At 41.6% G+C, this 23,204-nt stretch overlaps 1 protein-coding gene across 10 annotated transcripts in view; it reads right to left on the minus strand.

Annotated features, from left to right (window-relative positions):
• The window catches only part of FGGY (FGGY carbohydrate kinase domain containing), a 421,541-nt gene that overhangs the window by 86,698 nt on the left and 311,639 nt on the right, over positions 1 to 23,204 (minus strand). For all 10 annotated transcript variants that reach the window (XM_082669259.1, XM_082669261.1, XM_082669262.1 and 7 more), the window contains 2 exons: positions 22,036 to 22,183; positions 4,324 to 4,398 (listed from right to left, as the gene is read on the minus strand). In XM_082669259.1, the coding sequence (XP_082525385.1) occupies positions 4,324 to 4,398; positions 22,036 to 22,183 (223 nt within the window). The remainder of the gene's footprint in view (positions 1 to 4,323; positions 4,399 to 22,035; positions 22,184 to 23,204) is intronic.

Consider the following 23,204-nt stretch of genomic DNA (forward strand, 5'->3'; position numbering starts at 1 on the left):
CCTCTGGGAGAGGCAGCGCTAGAGGGTGATCTGGGGACCAGGGGTGTGTGAAATCCTGATTGCTGTGTAGTAAATGATGAGGGATGGGGGCAGTCCAGAACCAAGATTTCCAGCCCATAGACTTCAGGTTTGTTGAAGTTATTAGTGAATCTGGTAAGAATATGGATTAGGTAAAACTTGGGCCTGCAAAGATCCTCCACAGATGTAGTGTGTTAAAAAAAATTAAAACATGTTGTACCCTATGCGGCCAGACGCTGCTTATTGAACATGGCTGATTACCCCCAGATGTTCTTTCTTACGCTTTTGGGGGGTCATGAACCCTCTTGAGAATATGATAAAACCTACTGACCTCCCCAGAAAAGAGTCATATATAAAATAATATTATAACTAATTTCAGGCGTTCTACAAATGCCCTTACATCTACCATGGATCATTTGGTGTCGGTGGATTCCAGGTAACCCTAGTGTACTCCAGGGGCATGAATCTGCAGGAGATAAGAGCATGGCTTTTGAATTTAAAAAAAGCTGGGATGGCATTCAGGCATTTCACCTATTTCTTGAATCAAATCCATACCTAACCTTTCCATGACTCAATTCTCATTTTAAAAATGGGAAGAATAACACCATATTTTTCATTTGATAACTCCATGGATTGTCTGAAATGCTAACATGCAACAAAAATTTAAAATGTGGTCTTAGACTTGCTGAAATACAGTAACATCTATCTTACAAGTTTGCTGCTGTAGAGAGTGTATCTGAAGCTCATAGGAGTGTCCAGTACAGGGAGGGTGTTTAGAAATGAGAGCTAATCTGGTTGTTAGCTCTATGCTAGGCATTCTGCTATGCTCCTTAATATCACCTCTAATTTCATGAAACACTCAAAAACTGCATGTTATTATCCCCATTTAGGATTTCTATAGTTTGCCTAAAGCCATGCAATCTGCCTTAGGGGAGGGGAAGCTGCCTCCCAATATGCGTGGAAATGCCATGCAAAATTGATATTTCTGATGTTTCTAAAATCAGAGACCTGAGGGCTCATGTGATTAGCAGGCCTGAGAGGAGAGTAACACAAAGCACATTCCCTGGGAAAAGGCAAGAAGCAATCCAAACAAGAGGCACTCGCTCCAGAGGGGCTGTGACAGCCTGTCTCTCTCCCATGTGGCATTGTCAGCAGGAATTTCCCACTCGGGCTGCCCGGTTAGTTACAGGGCCTTCCCTTTCGGTGTCCCAGACGCCACTGTGTGAAACACTCCACCCTCCTTAAATGCCCCACCAAAGGGCTTTGTGCTAAAATGATTTTGTGCTCACCTTTCTGGAAAAAATGTTTTCACAGAGAAATTTAAATTAAAATTAGGCTATTCCACTGGGAATGTACAGAACCAAATGCAAATGGAGAGACTTCAAATGCAAATAGTACTTTTTAAGGGTCTATTCTGCAAAGAAAGCTATAGATGAACAGGCTATGAATAAACTGGGTGTTTGACAGTTCCTTCAATTAAGCTTGGTCAAGAGAGAATTTCACTTCATGGAGGGTTTTGCATAGTCCCAAGTTAACTTCATTACAATATCTCTAATTTCATCCCATTCTTACAAAATATCAACCGTAGATATTACTACAGAGAAGAATTTGCTTAACTTTAACTTCACAACAAATAGGTGTAAAGGCTATATTCAGAGTCAATGAACACATTTTTTTTTTCAAGGTGAACATCATGGGAAAATATCTGTTATCAGAATGCTTCATTAAAATGCACATTAAAATGCACAAAGGCACTAAAAGATCAGAATGCCCAGATACTTTTGCAAAACAGACTGAACTCCTCACAGCTCAATTGACTATACAACATAGCCTTATCGAAAAATCTGTCTTAAATTGCCTTCTCTTCATGGTATTATAAAGGTCATTAAAACAATGGACAGAATAAATATGATAGCTTTTAATATATGTACGGCCCATTACATACAAAATTGATTTTCCAAGTGTGTAGTATTTGGGAAAATGCAGTTGGCTTTCTCCCATCCCAGCCCTCCCCAGCCCTCAGCCTGCATTAGGTTTAACCTAATTTATACATTCTTGGACTTCTTACCAGTAAGGGGACCTCTGTGAGACAATCCTGGCCAAATTAATGATGTTGTCTAAGATGTGTCAAATCAAAACTGTTCTCAGGAATGCCTGAAGGCTTATTTCAATCATGTAGCTTTTACAAAGCGATCAAAGAAAATTGCAGCATGGTAACGTGGAAAGAGCAAAAGCCTAGGAGTAGACAGAGGTTCCGATTCTGACTCGACCATACACTAGCTGTTTGACCCTGGCAAGCAGTGTTCCCTCTGTCTGTAAAATGAGGACAATCCCACCTACTGACTGGGTTACTCACAGGTGGGTGAAGTACCCTGTTTGGTGCCTGGCACAGAGAGTGGGTGTCAGTGAGAGGGACCAGTGGTTGTCATCACAGAATGGTGCCCCTTGGCTCATCTGTGTGGTCTCATTCTTCATGTCCCCCTCTTAGCATGGACTCAGAAGGAAGAGCCTCACACAGCTCTGATTTCCCAGGATTATTTATTTTAATGCAAGTGGCTCATTCCACTGTAAGACTTTTCACACAGTGATATTAAGATCAGAATATAAAAGCTCCTCAATTATTGGGAGATTGGGATTGACATAGATACACTAATATGTATAAAATAGATTAACTAATAAGAACTTGCTATATAAAAATAAATAAAATTCAAAAATTCAAAACAAAACAAAAACAAAAAAAGCTCCTCAATTCATCGTGTACCTAGTTTTATTTTAGAAAGCTGTGGGTTCAAATCCCAGCTCTGCCACTTACTAGCTGTATGAAACCGATCAAGTTAATTAACCTCATTGAGGTTTAGATTCTAATCTTCGGAAGGGGGATTATGATACTTCCCTCATAAGGTAAAGTCAGATAACGTATGTAAAATATTTGGCATAGTTCCTGGTACATAATATCCCCAAACTATATTATTTATCAATATTATTATTATATTTACTGTAAAGCAGGATTGCTAAATAACTGTCTTTATTACTGATGCGTATTTTTGTTCTCCATTTTCATTTTTTCATGGTAGTCAACTCCCGCCATTTTGATAGATGTCAGAATTGTCTTTCTTTGACCAAGTTACCATAAATAAAGCAGGCTGACTGATATTACTGAACTGGACAGGCTGTTAATAAGATAGTTGTTTCAGGAAGGTACAGTCAAATTGGTCTATAAGCTAAGAAGGACTGTTTAATCTAATTGAGTTGGCCAGTTCTGCTCTCTTATTGTGTGTACTTGGTACCTGGATAAATCTAAACACAAGAAAAGCGATTTTGTTGATGACATGGATATACAGAAAAAAATGCATGTAATTCTATTATTTGAAGCAATGAGGATATGAAAGTGGTATGTGGAGAAAGAGACAGAATAGCATATAAATATGTCCATATAGCATGAATAAACAAAAGTACTTTGTTTAAATAGGTATATTTCTGAAAAATAAATTTTGACTCTGAATTCAGTGAACTGATTTTTTCCTTTCTATTGGTCCCCAATTCTCTTTCCAGATCAGCTAAGCCTCACTGGATTAACTGTTATCTTGGGGTTCCTACCAGCTCTGAGATCCTGAAAGGCATGACCCACTCCCTTCAAATGCAATTTCTAACACGCACACACGTGCAAACTTTCGTGTGTGATTTCAGGGTTTGGAACCCTTCTGTAGCTCACTCATGGATCACCTCTAGAGAATAAGAGTCCTTGGACAATGATGTTTGGGCTTCTAGGAGTTTGTTTTCATTTTTGATTGATCTTCAGTTTAGAAGCTTCTAACACTTTAAATTCCCCCCTTTCTCCTTCCCTAACCAACCAAACCTCTCATTTGAGCAGCTAATTATAAAAATAAACATTTTCATGCTCCAAGGAAGCTTACTATTTAAAGGAACCCCAGACTGGATCCTTTTGCAAAGTGAACAATACCACGTGTTTTATAAATTTGGACCATCTTAATGCCAGCTCTCCTTAATGCAAGCATACATGGCATCTACTTCCTTGCTTCTATTTAATGAACTTAGAAGACAAATTAGATAGATGGTAAGCATGATGTTCAAAGCTTTTAACCCCTTTTAGCTTTCAGCTATGTGAGGCTACTAGTAAAGCAGGTAAAGACCTTTAGAATTTCCTTCTGCACAGACAAGCATCTATTTTTGGCAAGCTCCCTAGAATCTTTGTCACAAAAGCATATGATGTATCTTGGGGAGTATGTGGTCTAAAGTTTGTTAACAGATTTAAGTCTCTTTAAAAATGGCATTAAATTGTCTTACAGCAATGGCTTGAACTGTGGCCAGGTAGAGAATGGCAAGATCATCGAGGTCCTGAGATAGTTTCAATCCGGTGACCTGTAGGGATGAAGAAAAGAAAAGAAGGAGATGGCGCCATGGTTAGAGATAGTTCCCATGAAACACGTTCAGATGTGTTTTCTTGCCGAAACAAGTTCATATGCAAATCCCCTTTTTGTAAGCTGAACGTGAAGTGACTACTGAATTGTTTAATCTCCAGACCTGGGAAAAAGTATCCCTTCTTCCCCCAAAGAAAATGCCTTGCCTTGGATTAAAGAAAAATAAAACAAATACTATAAGGAGATTTTTTTTTTTAGGAGATTGTGTTTGATATTTCTTAGCATGGAATTAAATATGTTTCTTCTTTAAAAACATTCTTTTATTACAAACACCTATTCTTTTTGGCTTATAGAGATGAACACGTAGCAGTGGCACTCTAGTAAAAGGTGATTATTCCTAGTTCTGCTACTGTCAGAATTCAGTGGACCAGCATCCAGGAGGTATTCAGAGTAAAATAACATGTCTACTATAAATGTGATACCTACTAGGGGATAATTTAGAATCTGTGGTTTACCAGGGAATCCCATTAGAGTCAATCGGAACCACATGCTTATATGGAGTATGTCAATTTCTGAGAGATTCCAGAACTGAACAGGATGTTGGATTTGGGTGGTTTCAAGACTTGTTCACAGTCTCACTTTCATGTCTCCCATGCATGAAGGTGTCCGCTTGGGACATTTCTAGAGGGTGAAGACTGCTGGTTTCTTCAAGCCTAGTCTGAAGTTGGTGGGCATCAATGCCAGAGTTCACTTTAGATTTTCATTACAAAATTAATTCATGTAACATACTTTTTCTCAGGCCCTACAGTGTATATGGTCCTGAGTTCAATGAGGAGGTGACATGCAGTCTGTACTAAAATAGGAGAGCCTAGTGGTCTACCAAGGTCCCTGTCCTTCATTGCTCCAGCCCCATTTATTATTCTCTCCAGATTCCACCCGCAGCGGGGATTAAGGGGTCAGCCTTGGCCTGTTACAGGGCACAGATACCACTCCACTGCCCAAACCAGAAACCTGGGAACACTTTCCCCTGACTTTTCTCTCCCTTCCAGGATCTAATCAGTCTCCAAGTCCTATACATTTGAGCTCCAGAATCTTTTTTGAAGCCATCCCCTCTCTTTGTCCTCACTGTCACTCACCTCCTTAATCCAGGCCTCCATCGTATCCTTCCCGATTGCTAAAATAGCTCCTGATCAAACCTTCCTGTTTCTAATGGTGCTTGTTCCTCTCTACAAGGGAGCTAGTGTTTATTCTCAAATGCAAACTGATCATGTGAAAAATTCTCCCCCCCGTTGCCCTCATTCTGAAGCAGAAGCACCTTCCCTGTCTTCTATGAGTGATTCTGCCCGGGGTCAGCCCTGCTTTCTTCGCCAGTGTCTAGTCTTTCCTGTCCTCACTTAGCAACTTGTGTTCCAGCTGTTCTGATTACTCATCTAAGTTGGCGGAAGGGGGTATTCCTAAATTCAGTAGTGCTACCTGCTGATAGGTTTTTTTTTTTTTGGAAGATCATGGGGTCAGTCAGTGAGAATAACGGCTTTGATTTGAACACACAGGAGCATGAGAGGTTTGAATGAGAAATCAGAAAGGAGCTCTAAAGATGCATGTTCCCCAGCCAATAACTCTGTGAAGGAACATCTCTCAGAAAGGTCCCTAGAGACCTAAATGAACAATAAGAATGTTAGAACTAGGAGAACACGAGCAACACAGATATCACAGAAGTTCATTTCACAGAGGAGAAAATAATTTGCTTAAGAGAGAGTCCAGAGGTTCGTGAAGCCCAAACCTAGGTGTCCCAACAGACTGTGTTACTCACCACAGTATCTCCCATGCTTGCCACTGCGCCTGGCACATAGTGGCGCTAAGTTAATATTTGCTGAATGTGTAAGTGACACTTCAATGCTCCTTTTTCCTTCTGCACACAATTCTCTCTCCTAACATCCTATCCTTCTCTGTCATATTATACAATTATGAGAGGACAGTATTTACTACCTCAGCTCCTCATATATTCACAGAGGTGGAGGGGTATATTTCCTCCATGCCCCAAGAGAGGAAAACACTGGACCATCACTTCTAGTTGCTTACTGCACACTCTACCCGCTCCCCCAAACTCCACACTTACCCTTCCTCATCAGAGGAGTGGCTTGTACGAGACTGGAGTAAAAGTAGTCACCCTGTAGCTCATATGGAGTCTTCGTGTGAATTAGAAAAAGGTGCTCCCTCCAGATGGACTAAATGCAAAAGGCATCCCATCTGGAAGAGTGAATTTTAAAAAGGAGCAGAGTGGACAGGATGTCAGCCCTGCCCTATGCCCCCCTCAGCTGAACACCCTGTGTGAGCAACCAGCCCCAGGGCGAGCATTGGTCCTGGGTAAAGATCACTAGTCATAAATGGTCTCTCTTTAACTCATCTCCAAAACTGGCTTGGCCTCAACAGCATCTCTGTTGGTGGTCTGTTGGGAAAGTTGATTGGGCCACAGTTTAGAGCTCTCCTCCAGAGCCAGCCCAGAAGGTAGGCTGCCTCTGGCCTCCTATCGCTGGTCATCAATGAGATGCGAATCAAGCCATGACCCTCCACGTGGTTGGGTGTGTGTCTGCCTGGCAGACACACATCCATCTACAGGAGGGTCCCGAGTGCCAGAGGTGGATAAACTGTGATGCGGGTAGGGGAGGAATTTGACTTTTTATATAAGAGTCATTCTCCTATGGACTTGAGGATATGGGGAGGGGGAAGGGTAAGCTGTGACAAAGTGAGAGAGTGGCATGGACATATATACACTACCAAACGTAAGGTAGATAGCTAGTGGGAAGCAGCCGCATAGCACAGGGAGATCAGCTCGGTGCTTTGTGACCGACCGCCTGGAGGGGTGGGATAGGGAGGGTGGGGGGAGGGAGACGCAAGAGGGAAGAGATATGGGAACATATGTATATGTATAACCGATTCACTTTGTTATAAAGCAGAAACTAACACACCATTGTAAAGCAATTATACTCCAATAAAGATGTAAAAAAAAAAAAAAAGAGTCATTCTCCTATTAAGTTATTAGGAACCCCAGGGCTCTGTATTGACAATAACTGGCTCTGATATTCTTCTCAATTAGTAAGAACCCATAAGAGAGGAGGGGTAAAACATCACTAGATTTTGCTTCCTTAATCCCAGCAAATATTCATGAGAACTTCCCCAAAGTACTGATATTCAAGCAAAAAGATGTCAAGGGCCCTTCTCTAAATTTCTAGTGCCTTCAGAGATTCAAAATCATAGGAAGGAAAGAGAAGATAGCTTCTTATCTTCAGAAATTGAGAATGAGATCATCAGTGTAAATGAGCACTAAATTTAACTCCTGAGCTTGCTTACTAGTAGCTATGGCAAAAGAGGGACATATAATGGATGACGTAGCCTTTCTTTTATGACAAATGAAACATACCTATGCTTCAAGAGAGACAAACTTATTCCTGGGAAGAATTTCTAGAAGGAATTTATTACATGGACCACCATATGGAAGGTATTCAGCATCCAAAGGGAATAAATAAGCAAACATGGTTCTCCCATAGCTCTTTCCAACATTCCCTCACCACTAACACCAGGGCCATGGAGTTGAAATGTGACTCAGTGAAAGACACCTCTCTAAACTGTGAAATTACTATGGTCCAGGATCCCTACTTCCTTGACATCTTACCTGATTTGCAAATGGAGACACTAGAAGGGCAGATCATCATTTGATTCTCTCTCAAGTATCAGGAATCCCAGCCCCACCCTGACAAAAATCAAATGGCAGTCAGCTTAAGAAGGAACTTTCTAAGGAGTGCCTGCCATGTGGACCACTCAGGAGGCTACAGAGGACCCTCAGGGAGCTGTCATGGTATGCAGGTGGCAGTGCCCTGAGAAAGTCAGGGATGTCCTGGGAGAGGTGCAGCTTTGTAACCAGTGAGAAAGTTGGGATAGGCCAGAGAAGCCTATACCCTTGGCTGAAGGCTGAATGGTTCTATCAGTAAGAAAAACTGGGAAGGAAGCATAAGTGGAAGGAATTTGTTTATAGATGTGCACGTGTCTCTTTCGAATGCTTGGGCGAGAGAGTGAAATGTGTGGGGAAGCCCCATGGAGAGCTGCAATGGTAAGCACATTTTATTTATTTTGGCTATTGTGAAAAGAGGACTGTAATAGAAAACACTCATAGTTAATATTTAGAGGTGTGTGAAAGTGGCATACGGTGGCCAAAAAGATGTGAACTGCAATGGACAATTTCAACCTCCTAGATAATGATTATAAAATGTTTATGTAAATACTATTGGGATGTCTGAGCTTAGAAGAGAAGTGTAGGTGAACAGAAAGATGATGTGCTCTGGAGTAAGACACATGGCTTTACATCTCAACATTCCCTCTAACTGCTTGCAGGACACTGTGAGTTTTGTAACCACTCTGAGCCTCATTTTTTTTTTTTTCATCTGTAAAATAGGAATAATAATACTTCAAGGTGCTTCATGATTAAATGAGTTATCGTTTGGGCTTCCCTGGTGGCGCAGTGGTTGAGAACCTGCCTGACAATGCAGGGGACACGGGTTCGAGCCCTGGTCTGGGAGGATCCCACATGCCACGGAGCAACTAGACCCGTGAGCCACAACTACTGAGCCTGCGCATCTGGAGCCTGTGCTCCACAACAAGAGAGGCCGCGATAGTGAGAGGCCCATGCACCACGATGAAGAGTGGCCCCCGCATGCCACAACTAGAGAAAGCCCTCGCACAGAAACGAAGACGCAACACAGCCAAAAATAATTAATTAAAAAAAATGAGCTACCGTTTGCACGGCGCCTTACTTTTTCAGCAAGCTGTACCAAATCGACAAGACCTAGACACTTGCAGTGCTTAATAAATGTTCATTCTCTTTCCTTTTCTCTTAATAAATGTTCACTCCCTTTCTCTTGAAGTGCAATGAGGGGCTCAACCCCATTCATTAATTGGGATACAGCAATAAAGGATCTCCTGCAACATGCTGTGGGTACTGTCAGGGTATTAGCGATGGGGACTGAAGACCAGTGGTTGTACAGGGTGGGGAACGTAGGGTAGAACGTGTGCTGGCCATCAGCATCAGGATCATAGGAGAAAGGTCTGGATGTCTAGGAGTGTGGAGAAGCAGTGTGCCCTTGATGAGCACCCAGGAATAGGACAGTGGGAGACTCATGTGCAAGGACTCCTTGGAGAAGCCTTAGTCCTTATCAACCTACACACTTCCATTTACTCTGTGAACGGGAAAGACAGATGATCTACATCCTGGACTTCAGCTTAAATCCTGCTGCCACTTGGCAGCTGTGCGAATTTAGGCACATCTCTTAACTCTTTCCCGGGATCTGAGTTGAAGGCAGATTTCCTGTGATCCATCTCCTGATTTACTGAACTTTTGGTGTGGGCCCAGAATTTTGCATTTTTAACAAGGTCCTAATGCACAATAAATTATAGAAATGATTGCCCTAAACCTGGGTATTGTGAATTATATGTCCATATGCCCTGGAGTAGTTGAGATTATAAACAAATATATCAGTAATTTAGTTAGCTAAGTTTTTCCCTTCTTAGTTGTTAAAAGAATTTAAGTAGTTATATATGTTGCTAAGAAAAAAAAAAAAGGCTTAGAAATAGATCTCAAGGGGTTTCTAAAGATTACAAAAGACAAGAAAACAGGATTCCCTATCCTGAGATTTTCTAGGTCATCAGAGCTTGAGGGGGTATCCAAGGCTCAAGGGAATTGATTGAAAGTTTTTCAGAACACAAAGGGGCAAAAAAAATGCTGTCTGTTTAGTCAATAATGCAGGAGGCGCTGATGACCGGATAGCAAGGAAATGAGGAGGATCAGAGAGATTTCTGGAAAACCTCTGGATAGAGGCCAGGGACTGGAGAACAGGTCTGAGATAGTCAGCAGCCTGGAAGAGAAAGGGGGACAAATTTCCCTGAAAATATTTATAGGTATCAGTATCAGGAATGGACACATTGCCGAAAACTCACCCAGAAATGGGAAATGCACATAAATGTGTTAATACAATGTCATAGGCAGAATTCTAAAGATGTTTCCCCCTCCCCCAAGGTCCCCATCCCCTGATTACTCAAACACTAATCTGGGCACTGCTGTAGAGGGACTTTGCAGGTGGAACTAGTTACTAGCCAGTTGACCTTAAAATAGGGAGATTATCCTGGATTATCCAGTTGGGCACAATGTAATCACATAAACTCTTAAAAGCAGAAGAGGAAGACAAAAGAGTCAGTCAAGAGATACGGCAGAAGAATAAAGCAGGAGAGATGAGGTAGAAGTGGAAATCAGAGAGATTCAAAGCATGGGAAGGACCTGATCCACCACTGCTGGCTTTGAAGATGGAGGAAGGGGGCAGTAAGCCAAGGAATGTGGGTGGCCTCTCGAAGCTGAGGATCCCTGGCTGACAGCCAGGAAACAGGCACCTCTGTCCTACAACTGCACGGAGCTGAATTTGGCCAACAACTTGAGGAAGTTTGATAGCAGATTATTCCCAGAGCCTCCAGATAAAAGCCCCTGGTTCTGGTCTTGTGAAAGCAGGGGCAGAGAAACCAGTTGAGCCAGCTTGGGCTTCTGACCTACAGAACGGTGAGATAATAAATTTAAGCCTCTAAGTTTGTGGTATTTTATTATAGCAGAAACAGACAACTAATATACATACGACGACTGCATGATGGACTGACATTCTCCCTCACAACTTTATTCTATTGGTGAACTCTACACCATTTAACACGGGTCCATTTGCTGTTTTCCAGATGTACCAGGCACTTCACGCTTTTGTCTGCGTTGCTTCTGATGCTCTAAATCTAAGTCATTTTAACACACGTTTGCACCAGTGTAACCAAGGCTGTTTTGGTCAACCGTCCTGGTCCACACTTGCCGTCATCTAACCCTGTCTTGGACTTACACACCAACTTGGACACCATCCTTGGTGCTCTTGCCTTAATTCTTTCTCATTATTTATCTCCTGGGGTCTTCCTGGCAGATTTCCACCTGATTCGCTCCTCAGTCTTCCTTTTAAAGAGTTTTTTTTTTTTTTTCTTTTTGCGGTACGCAGGCCTCTCACTGTTGTGGCCTCTCCCGTTGCGGGGCACAGTCTCCGGACGCGCAGGCCCGGTGGCCATGGCTCACGGGCCCAGCCGCTCCGCGGCATGTGGGACCTTCCTGGACGGGGGCACGAACCCATGTCCCCTGCATCGGCAGGCGGACTCTCAACCACTGCGCCACCAGGGAAGCTCTTAAAGAGTTTTTTTGATGTGGACCATTTTATAAAAGTCTTTATTGAATGTTACAATATTGCTTCTGGGTTTTTTTTGGTTTTTTGGCCACGAGGCATGTGGGATCTTAGCTCTCTGACCAGGGATCGAACCCACACCCCCTGCACTGGAAGGTGAAGTCTTAACCACTGGACTGCCATGGAAGTCCCACTCCTCAGTCTTTTGTCATCATACACTACCTTGGGAAGGGTTCCTGTCCACAGTCCACACCACCCCTCTCACCCCCAGTTTTATTTGTTGTTTGGTGTATACAACGAAGATAAAAAGCACTAAGAAAGAAAAGTCTGATTCTGTAATGCAAAATCATTTTTAAAAAAATCACTAAAATGAGGGAGAAATATTTCAGACATATTGAAAACAGAGCCAAAGGAATGCCAAAAATATAAAGATCTAGTTTTTCATTTTTTTCCTCTCAGAGAATGTCAGTGACCTCGGTTTGAACTGACTGGGTTCTACTACCAGTTCTGTTCTTTTCTCCTCTGAGTAAATTACTTAGACTCTCTGACCCTCAGATTCTCCATTCCTTTCAATGCAGTAACTACACTGTCTTGCAGGGTTATAAGGGAAGTTGGTGATGATGCTTGGAAAGCATCTACCATGGTGTTTGGTACATCACGGTCCCTGAAAAAACAGCACGTATTACAAATCACAATACCAGCCGGTAAATTAGTTGCTTCAATAAAAAAATACATTATCCAAAACCAGTTAAACGATACTGAGGAAATTAAGCTTCATTATAGGATTCAATTTTTCATAGGGAAAAACAATATGTAAAACATGGTACATAAAACAGCATTATATCATAACAGAAACATCAACAAACTCGTATCAAAGAATCCATGTGTTTCCAAGGCTTAAAATATATCACTCAGAGGCTGCTTAATTGGCCCATGAGCTTCCAGCTCCATCATGCATCTCCCCACCGGAGGAAGCCACAGGGATTCAGCCCCTGACTTCTCCTGAGCTCTTGCAAATACTCATCCGAGTCGCTGACTCCACCGCGTCTGACTCTGTTTAGTGATGCCTGTCTCTAGCTGGGAGTCACTCTGGGAACTGGCTAAGATCTCTTAACGCTTCTTTCCTGACTCTCTCCCAGTTTTCCACATGCACGTTGCTTTGTACTTGCTTTGAAGAACGCTTGGAACAGCACTCAACCTCTCTAGCAGTTTGAGCGGCATATGGCCTTATGTTAGAAATCACAGCTCTTCAAAGAACCAGAAAATAACTTTCCGTTCTGGGTAGTGTTGTACTTGCAAAGTGAAGCAGGAAAAACACGTTTCAACCAATTGGTGAATATGGTGTGTTCTCACGGCCTGATATATCTCTGAGGTAATTTATTTCTTTGAGTGGGCATTTCAGGAACAGAACTTTTCAAAAAACACCACCATAACAAAGAGGTCATATTAATTTGAGAATAAAAACTGGTCATGTATACAAGGAGGCAAGGACTCTTTCACAACTCCTCCAGCTCTAGCTGTTTTGTAAGGTATACCAGAGTTGAGCTGCTTACTGTGTTGCTGAGGAAACTGAGGGCCAAAGACTTAAATACTTAAGTAGAGAAGACTAATCTCTACACCTGTATGAAACTTGGTTCCTGTGATGGACCAAGTGATTGTTCAGCCTCTCTAGCGGATTGCTCATGGCTGGTGACCTCCGTGACTGGAAGGCCCCACTGGTCCTGGGACTAAGGTGGGCGGCTCATGATTGGCTGCCCGGGGTTCAAAGGCCATCTTGTAAACATGCAGGTAAGGGCCACTCAGCAGGAGCTACAGGTTCAAAAGCAGCTGCTGTTGCTGTCTGTCTGCTGTGTGACAGTCTCTCCATTTGATTCTGACAACGACCCTGCAAGGAAGCCTGTGCCGCACCTGCTTACTGATGAGCAGACAGACCTCACAGAGCTAACCTCAGAGGTCACACAACTGGCACATTTTCAAGCCAGGATGCCAACACAGGTCTGGCTTCAAATCCTGGGCTCACTTTACTGCTTCACTAGAGTAAAAGTTATCTAACCAACCATTCAGAATAAGAACAATCACACATACACAAACTCTCTGAAGCATGCAACCATTCCTGGTATTTAGCTTCATCTCTTTATGTGTGACCACGTCATATTTCTTTAAAAAGCATTGTTTTGTTTCGTTTGTAAAGAACGTAGAATCACTGGTGTTAACTGTCTTGTGACTGATTGCTATTACCCAAGCCTCTGCTTCTTTCAAACATCATACGTACAGCCCTTACCTCTCCGTGCCTCATTTATCAAGTGGCAAGGAGAAATATTTACATTGCCGGCTACTTGGTCTAAGCATACTATTAAGTTGCCCACCCCATAACCGCCACCTCTTTTTAGCCCAGTGCTGCAGGTCAACATATGCATCACCAATGGAGAAATGAAACAGCTAGGGACATGGCAGGGAGCCAACTCTTACCAGACAAAAGAAAATGATTCTATCGAGCCTAATGGAAGGATTCCTGGGGTATGCCCTGTTCCTACTTATAAGGGTAGGCACCTAAAGCGGAAGGGTTTAGAGCCAGGTCAAACCAGGAGTGGTGATTACTTTTGAAATCTGAGTCAGTGAGGGTGGAAAGAAAAAGAGAACTATTACTGAGAAGAGACAGGGTCAGAGCTTAAATCCAAGAATCAGGGTAAGGGGAAAAATGGGAGAACGAGTGAGAAGGCTGGTGGTCAAGACAGGGGAGCAGGGACCGGGCTGCAGAGTGTGGTTCAGTGTGAAACCAGGCATGATGGAACTGTGGGGACTCACGTTTTACAGTCAGTGCATTCCGTGAAGTCCAGAGGTATGAGCTAAGGGAGGCTCATGAGTGTGCATCCTAAAAGTCGGGATTCCTGTTTTCATCTAAGCTCTGCTATTTCTCGGTGTTGTGACCTTGAACAGATCACTGTTCATTCCTCACTTGACAAGTGAAGACTGAACTAACTGCTTAACCACAGGCAATTATTCAGTGCCTATCTTTGACCTAAGCACTGTTGAAATTAAAAAGAAAAGAAGCCATAGCCCCTACATCAAAATTTTTTTCTAAAAAATTTAAAATATATACTATGTCTTATGACAGCTCTGATCTTATTTTCTTCAGGAAAAATTATGTGTTTTGCATTAAAACCTTCAATGCAAGTTTTAATTCTGCTTTTGTATTTTTAGCTGTCTTTATCATTTCCTTTTTCTCCCCTCATTCCATTGCCTTTCCATCTGAACTCATTTTTTTTCCTAATAAGTTTCTGCTCTCTTTCATAGAGATGTGCTTTTAAAAAGAAATCCTATTGAATATGCAAAGGAGTTTTAAAATATTTTCTTTTGGTTTCAGTAGTAAGTAATTTTTAAGAGGCCTTTCCCTTAAGTGTTCAAAATGATATTTCTTTTTCTTTGTGTGCAACATGTTTTTCCTAATGGACTCACTTTATTACCTTTTAAATTCATTTTAACAAGAGCGCTATACATATTCAGTGTTTCCCAGCATACAGTACACAATTTACTCTCAGCCCCGCTAACTGTAACTTGGATTTGCCTCTTTAGATTTATAGCTAGTTGCCAATTCCCAGAGTTCAGCAGTTTTTATTTTGTGTACCTCTGTTGCCCGGAGGTGGATCACCACTGCCCTGCTTTCTAATCCTAGGACAGAGGGTAGACATGCAAAACTACACCCCTCCTTCAAATTCACAGGGTTTCCCTATCTCTGCCCCTTTAACAGACTTTGATTTAGGGTCCTTAGAACTGCAGTGCATCACCATTCATTCTAAATCAGACTTCCAGCCCAGTTGTCTACTTGGGTTGGCAGTTTTCTAATGGATTGACGTGAAAGGGAAGGTAAGGTCCGGGTTGCGGAGGAGTTCTGGGAAATTAAACTCACTGGCTGCTTCCAAAAAGCAAAACAAAACAGAACAAAAAACCTTAACCATCAGCAGCACAGGAGAGGGATGACTGCTCTGTTTTTAGGCTTAAAGGGACCTTGCATTTTTAAGCTAGGGACCGGAAAGTGGAGAGGTCCCAACTTTTGCAAGGCTGGTGGTTTATTTTGTTTTCATGTCAGATATTATGATTATCAAACAAGTTACATTTAGTCTTTTAGATTCTGGAAGATCTTCCCAGATTCTCTCTGAGATTGTCAATTCTAGTTTTCCTAGTTGAAAGTCATCTTAATTGTTAAAGTCAGAATGAGTTTACGCTTTTTATTTTTTTTTATCTTCACAGGTATTTTCAAGTGACGCAGAGAAAGGCTGCATCAGGGTTTGCTGCCCAAATGCCACCTAAAAAAATAATTCAAAATCAGATATTTACTGAGCACCTCCTTCGGCTTGTATAGATGTCTGCATTACAGGGATCATACGTTATGTACATACACACATATGCACACTCTCACACATGTACAATATTATTTCCCCCATTTTCATGTGAACTTGGAACAGGTACAGTTTCTTTTCTTCTTGGTGTTCCCTCAGCTTGGCATAGGCCTGCACATAGTAGGTGACCCATCAGCATTTTCTGAATGGATGAATGTCTAACAAGGGTGAGAGAACGAGGGGAGAGAAAAGAACTGGGAGAGTGTGATGCTGCTGAAGCAGAAGGAGAACAGGGAGTGGCCAGTCATTCTCTGAGAAGGCCTTTTTTTAATTACCTAGATAAAATGCTAAATGCAATCTATCACTGGTTAGACAATGATATAAAAAAAATCGTGAACATTCACACGCCATGCTCTCCTCCCTCTAGAGCACTGCACATACTATGATTCCCTTGGTCCCAGACCCCGTTCCCTATTTCACACAGTGTCAATGTCACCTCCTATTTGAAGCCTCCTATCTGAGTGCTGAGACCATGTTAGGTTATCATCTACCACACGTCTAAGGAGCGCTGGGCAATGAGTGGCACCTGGAGGTTGACCCTGTATCCCCATTGCTTGTTTATATATTCTGCCTGCCTCTCTTCCCCGACCCCACCAAAACACTAATGCTCCTGAAAGCTGGAGTTGTGTCCAGTTACTTATATCCCCCACCAACTATAACAGGGCCTGTATTTGTTAAAATAATTAGTTAATTCATCGATGAACAAAGGCACTCATAATTATAATAAAATGGAAACTTCTTATCTTCATTTACCCGGACATTATGACTGGTTTTAGCTACTGATCATAGGGATAGTACGAGTCAGTAGCAATCTAATTCATTTAGAATTAGCAAATTGTTCACATGTATATTTTTTCTAAGCCAACAGATGACCTCTTATTATCTCCATGTTGACTATCAATTATCAATAAGTACATATTAAGCACTTAGTATGTGCTCAGAGAAATATTTCAGGAGCCCAAAGAAAAAATCACATATGGTTCTTGCCCTACTGGGATTTTCTTGACATTCTAGATGTTACGTATTTTTTTAACTTAACATTTTATCAAGCACCTCCCTCCCTTGAAATATGCTCCATGAATGTAAGGATTATACTTCAGCAGTACTTGCTACAAAGTAAGCACCAAATACACATTTTGTGAATGAATGTTGGAAAAAGTAGTCACATTGTAGGTTCTGGCAAAAGCGTAACATGATAAATAGATTCAGGGTGATTATTTTGATGTTATCCAAAATTGGACTGAGGGAAAGGGATTTGAACATAGATGCAAAAATCCTCAACAAAATACTAGCAAACCAAATCCAACAATACACTGAAAGGACCATACACCATGATCAAGTGGGATTTATCCCAGAGATGCAAGGAGTTTTTCAATATCCACAAATCAGTCAGTGCGATACACCACATCAACAAAATGAAGAATAAAAACCATATGAGCATCTCAATAGATGCAAAAAAATCTTGCATCAAAATTCAATACCAATTTAGGATAAAAACTCTCCAGAAAATGGGCATAGAAGGAACCTACCTCAACATAATAAGGCCATATATGACAAACTCACAGCTAACATCATACTCAACAGTGAAAAGCTGAAAGCATTTCCTCTAAGATCAGGAAAAAGATAAGGATGTGCACTCTCGCCACTTTTATTCAACATAGTTTTGGAAGTCCTAACAATGGCAATCAGAGAAGAAAAAGAAATAAAAGGAATCAACACTGAAAAAGAAGTAAAACAGTCACTGTCTGAAGATGACATGATACTATACATAGAAAATCCTAAAGAGGCTATGATAAAACTACTTAGAGCTCATCAGTGAATTTGGTAAAGTTGCAGGATACAAACTTAATATACACAAAAATCTGTTGTATTTTTATACACCAACAATGAAACATCAGAAAGAGAAATTAAGGAAACAATCCCATTTATCATCATATCAAAAAGAATAAAATACTTAGGAATAAACCTACTTAAGGAGGCAAAAGACCTGTACTCTGAAAACTATAAGATGCTGATGAAAGAAATCAAAGATGACATAAACAGATAGAAAGATATACCATGTTCTTGGACTGGAAGAATCAGTATTGTCCAAATGACTATACTACCCAAGGCACTCTACATATTTAATGCAATCCCCATCAAATTACCAATGGCAGTTTTCAGAGAACTAGAACAAAAAAATTTTAAATGTGTATAGAAACATAAAAGACTCTGAATAGCCAAAATAATCTTGAGAAAGAAGAACAGAGCTGGAGGAATCAGGCTATACTACAAAGCTACAGTCACCAAAACAGTGTGGTACTGGCACAAAAACAGAAATATAGATCAATGGAACAGGATAGAAAGCCCAGAAATAAACTCACACACCTGTGGTCAATTAATCTATGAGAAAGAAGGCAAGAATATACAATGGAGAGAAGACAGTCTCTTCAATAAGTGGTGCTGGGGAATCTGGATAGTTACATGTAAAAGAATGAAATTAGAACACTCCCTAACACCATACACAAAAATAAACTCAAAATGGATTAAAGACCTAAATGTAATGCCAGACACTGTAAAACTCTTAGTGGAAAACTTAGGCAGAACACCCTTTGACATAAATCACAGCAATATCTTTCTGGATCCACCTCCTAGAGTAGTGAAAATAAAAACAAAAATAAATAAATGGGACCTAATTAAACTTAAAAGCTTTTGCACAGCAAAGGAAGCCATAAACAAAACAAAAAGACAACCTATGGAATGGGAGAAAGTACTTGCAAACAAAGCAACCTTCAATGGATTAATCACCAAAATATACAAACAGCTCATGCAGCTTAATATCAAAAAAACAAACAACACAATCAAAAAGTGGGCAGAACATCTAAATAGATATTTCTCCAAAGAAGACACACAGATGTGCAAAAAGCATGTGAAAAGATGCCAACATTGCTAATTATTAGAGAAATGCAAATTGAAACTGCAATGAGATATCACTGCATACCAGTCAGAATGGCCTTCATCAAAAAGTCTACAAACAATAAATGCTGGAGAGGGTGTGGAGAAAAGGGGACCCTCCTACACTTTTGGTGGGAATGTAAATTGATATAGCCACTATGGAGAACAGTATGGAGGTTCCTTAAAAAACTAAAAATAGAACTACCATATGATATATATGGTATATACCTAGAGAAAACCGTAATTAGAAAAGATACATGCACGCCAATGTTCACTGCAGCACTATTTACAATAGCCAGGACATGGAAGCAACCTAAACGCCCATCAACAGATGAATGGAGAAAGAAGATGTGTTATATATATACGATGGAATATTACTCAGCCATAAAAAGAATGAAATAACGCCATTTGCAGCAACATGGATGGACCTAGAGATTATCATACTATGTGAAGTAAGTTGAAAAGAGAAAGACAAATATCATACAATATCACTTATATGTGGAATCTACAAAAATGATACAAATGAAGTTATTTACAAAACAAACAGACTCACAGACTTGGAAGACAAGCTTATGGTTACCAAAGGGGAAAGGTACGGGGGAGGCAAGATAGGAGGTTGGGATTAACACATACACACTACTATATATAAAATAATCAGCAAGGACCTACTGTACAGCACAGGGAACTCTACTCAATATTCTGTAATAACCTAAATGGGAAAAGAATCTGAAAAAGAATAGATATATGTATATGTATAACTGAATCACTTTGTTGTATACCTGAAACTAACACAGCATTGTAAATCAACTATACTCCAATATAAAATAAAAATTTTAAAAAAAGAGAGATTTGGGGGAAATTTTTTTTTTTTTTTTTTTTTTTTTGCGTTACGCAAGCTTCTCACTGTTGTGGCCTCTCCCGTTGCGAAGCACAGGCTCCGGACGCGCAGGCTCAGCGGCCATGGCTCACGGGCCCAGCCACTCCGCGGCATGTGGGATCCTCCCGGATCGGGCCACGAACCCGTGTCCCCTGCATCGGCAGGCGGATTCTCAACCACTGCGCCACCAGGGAAGCCCTGGGGAAAATTTTTAGCCCAGAATTTCCTTCCTTCTATCTTATCTAGGTCATCTTCTCCTTCCAGTGTTGTGAGGTAAATTCATCAAATGACAGCTATTCAAAGGTAAGGCTAACCCAAGGGCAGTTATTAAGGGAAATCACTGCTAAGAAACATCAGGTGATGTATAAGGTATGTTTATAAAACAACAGAACTTTTAAAAAGATAAATATACCAGCATTTTTAATACCATTGGGCATATGTCCCCGTGCAAGAAGTCTCCTTCGGTGATTACATACTTATTCATACTTATTCTAATGAGACAGACAGTCTTAAAAGCACTCCATTGTTTCCTTTGGCATTCTAGTCTGTGTTCGGGCTACCTTTATTGGAATCCTAATGACGGTAATTCTTAAGTTTCTGGATGTCAGGGTTGGTTTTAACACAGACAAAAGCCACTAGGAAGCCATGGCACCTGCCATGCTGGATGATGAAGCTGGTACAGCAGGTATTGGCAAGGAAAGGACCCCAAAGGAAGGACTCCAGATCCAAGCCCTGGACTTCAGAGCTGCAATCATTTTAAGATACAACCCTGCTTTGTTTGGGGGTCATTTTATGAACTGGTCATGCTTCTTCACTTCTTTAACATTTTAAGTGTCTCCTATATTTGGCTTTAGATATTTGTCTCTAATTAAGACATGGATTTTGGTACTCATACAAAATGTGTGCTTCCCCTAACCTCTGTTTGTACCCAGAAAGCCAGTTGCCTGAAAGTATGGCTTTCTAGCTATAGCCTGTGGCCACGTGGCCCTCTCCAGACATTCCTCTTCTGCTTCCATGGGCCAAACAGGAGGCCGAGACCATTATTTGTTGTGTGGGCCGCACTTCATGGACTCCAGACAGACATCACTTTCGCTATGTCCAATTTCTTTTCTTTCCACCATGACTCCCTTTTATTAGCAGAAGTTGCTTATGTCAAGTAGGTAATGAAAATAAAGATTGGGTCTTTCTGTTGGCCTCATAAAAATATTTAAAATATTCTCAATAGAATTAATCACAAAGCCAAAGCCTGTTAAGTTTTGAAGTTCCTCAAGCCAGCAGGCCTGCTCCACTGTCACGCACTGCATAAACCTTGCACTGCTCATGGCCTCCATTCTAAACCCCCGCCTTGATGCACCTCACCCTCTGCTCTCCACTTCTTGACATGTGAGTTCTGAATTCATGGCCTCTTTTCTTGTTTGTGGCCTCTCCTGGCCTCTTGGAACTGTAGCTTAGCTCTTTTTCCCTAGCTTTCACATGCTTCATCCATCCTCAAACACAATTCTCTGTGTCTAAGCTATTCTTAGGCAACCGGTTTCACCTGGCCATCAGGATGTTACCTCTTAGCTTAGGTGATTGTGAGCTCTTCCACCAAGGTCATCCTGGCCCCTCCGGCCCCAAATATCTGCACTAGAAGTGACTCTGAAGGTCACTAAGAGCTGAATTTCACCACCAACTTAAGTTATTAATTTTATTTTACTTCTACCAAAGTTTATCTGAAACCCTAATAATGTTGGCATGCATTCTGAGCAGCCCTGACTCAGGGCCTAGGCAGACGGGTGGCTGCGGTAAGCTAGACCATAGGTCGTAACATTTACCACTTACTCACCCGGCAGCCTGGAGATGGAGATGGAGAACATGACTCTTCAAACTGATGTAAATACAAAGATTACATAGGCAGGGGCTCGCGACCTCCAGCCGCTCCGTGGGACAAAGAGGCAGCAGTAGCCACATGTAAGAAATCCTGCTTCGAACGCTCTCAAGGGTGGCTCAGAAACAATGAGAACTTCCAGCAGATCATCCTGAGGAGCGGCAAGAGCCTTCCCAACAGCAATGCATCTGCAAGAAGCCAGTGGGCTGTTGGCCGGCTTTGTTTATTTTTCCTCTTTTGCCTTCTCCTCACTTTGCTTCTTTCAAACTCTGTAGCCCTTTGGCCCGCCTTCACCTTCATGCAAGGACTGACTGTTACTTACCATGCCCTTTAGTGTCAGATCTGCTAAGGGAGACCGGTTGCCATGGAAATCTGGCCAAACATGTAAATCAACAGTGAGGAAACCCACGGGCTGAGTCTTCTTAATCAGATCCAGGTGACTGTTCAAATATGCATATATACTCTGGCATCTGGAAGAGAAGTGGATTTTGTTTTTAAAAGGGGGTGGGTGGGTAGGGTCAGGGAGCAAATTGCTCTGTAGAAAGAAATCATTTGTACTCCCATATCAAATCCAGAAAGTAAGCAGGGTCCCAAAAGCTTCAGCACAAAAACCACCCCAACCCATAGAAATCAGCAAACCACACTCTCAAATCACGCTGTACTCTCGTCAAGGATTGGAGGCCTGTCCTGGTGGAAGGTGGAAAGGTTTGGACTCAGAAGACCAGATCCAAGAATGGCTTTACTCCATTGTAGGTGTGTAACCACTACTGTGAGGAAGTTATTCAAACTTTCTGAACCACTCTCTTTGCATCTGTAAAAACAACCATCATAATCCCTGCCCAACTGACCTCATAGGGTTTTGTGAAGATCAAAGGAGACTATGTAGATGAAGATACAGGATTTTGCAAAATGTACACTCCTGGACATATGTCAAGGATTTTTAAAAATCAGTATTCTTAATTATAATAATAATATGATGGTGAATGGAGATGGTTCCCCGACTCAGGATAGGAGTTTGCTAAGGGCAGTGATATGATGGAGTGAATGCAGTTAGGATCAGGAGTTAGAAGGCTTGGTTTCCAACCTAAACCTACCAAATGACATTGCACTAGTTCTTTCTCTCTTTAAGCCTTCGTTTCTTCACATGTAGAATGAGGGAGCCAGATGACCTTTCTCATTCTCTCAGTCTATTTACCTGAGAGGGAGACAGAGATGATGGGCGTGGGAGTCAAGGCAGTCCTGCATTCAGATGCTGGTTCTACCTGTCCTAGCTGGGTAAAATGGGCCAGTGACTTAACCTCTCTGAGCTTCAGTTTTCCCATGCATATAATGGGTATAAAATACCTCACTGGGTGAAATCTCACTGCATGACACAAAAGTTCGTTACCCTTCCCCTCTTTAAAGGTGCTTCCTTCTCTTGAACTGACAATTCTAGAAGAAAGTGGGTTGGCATCCCATGCCACTTCCCACTGGTGTCCTTGGAACCACAGC

This window comes from Grampus griseus, assembly GCF_964374135.1.
Source record: "Grampus griseus genome assembly, chromosome: 1".
NCBI lineage: Eukaryota > Metazoa > Chordata > Mammalia > Artiodactyla > Delphinidae > Grampus > Grampus griseus.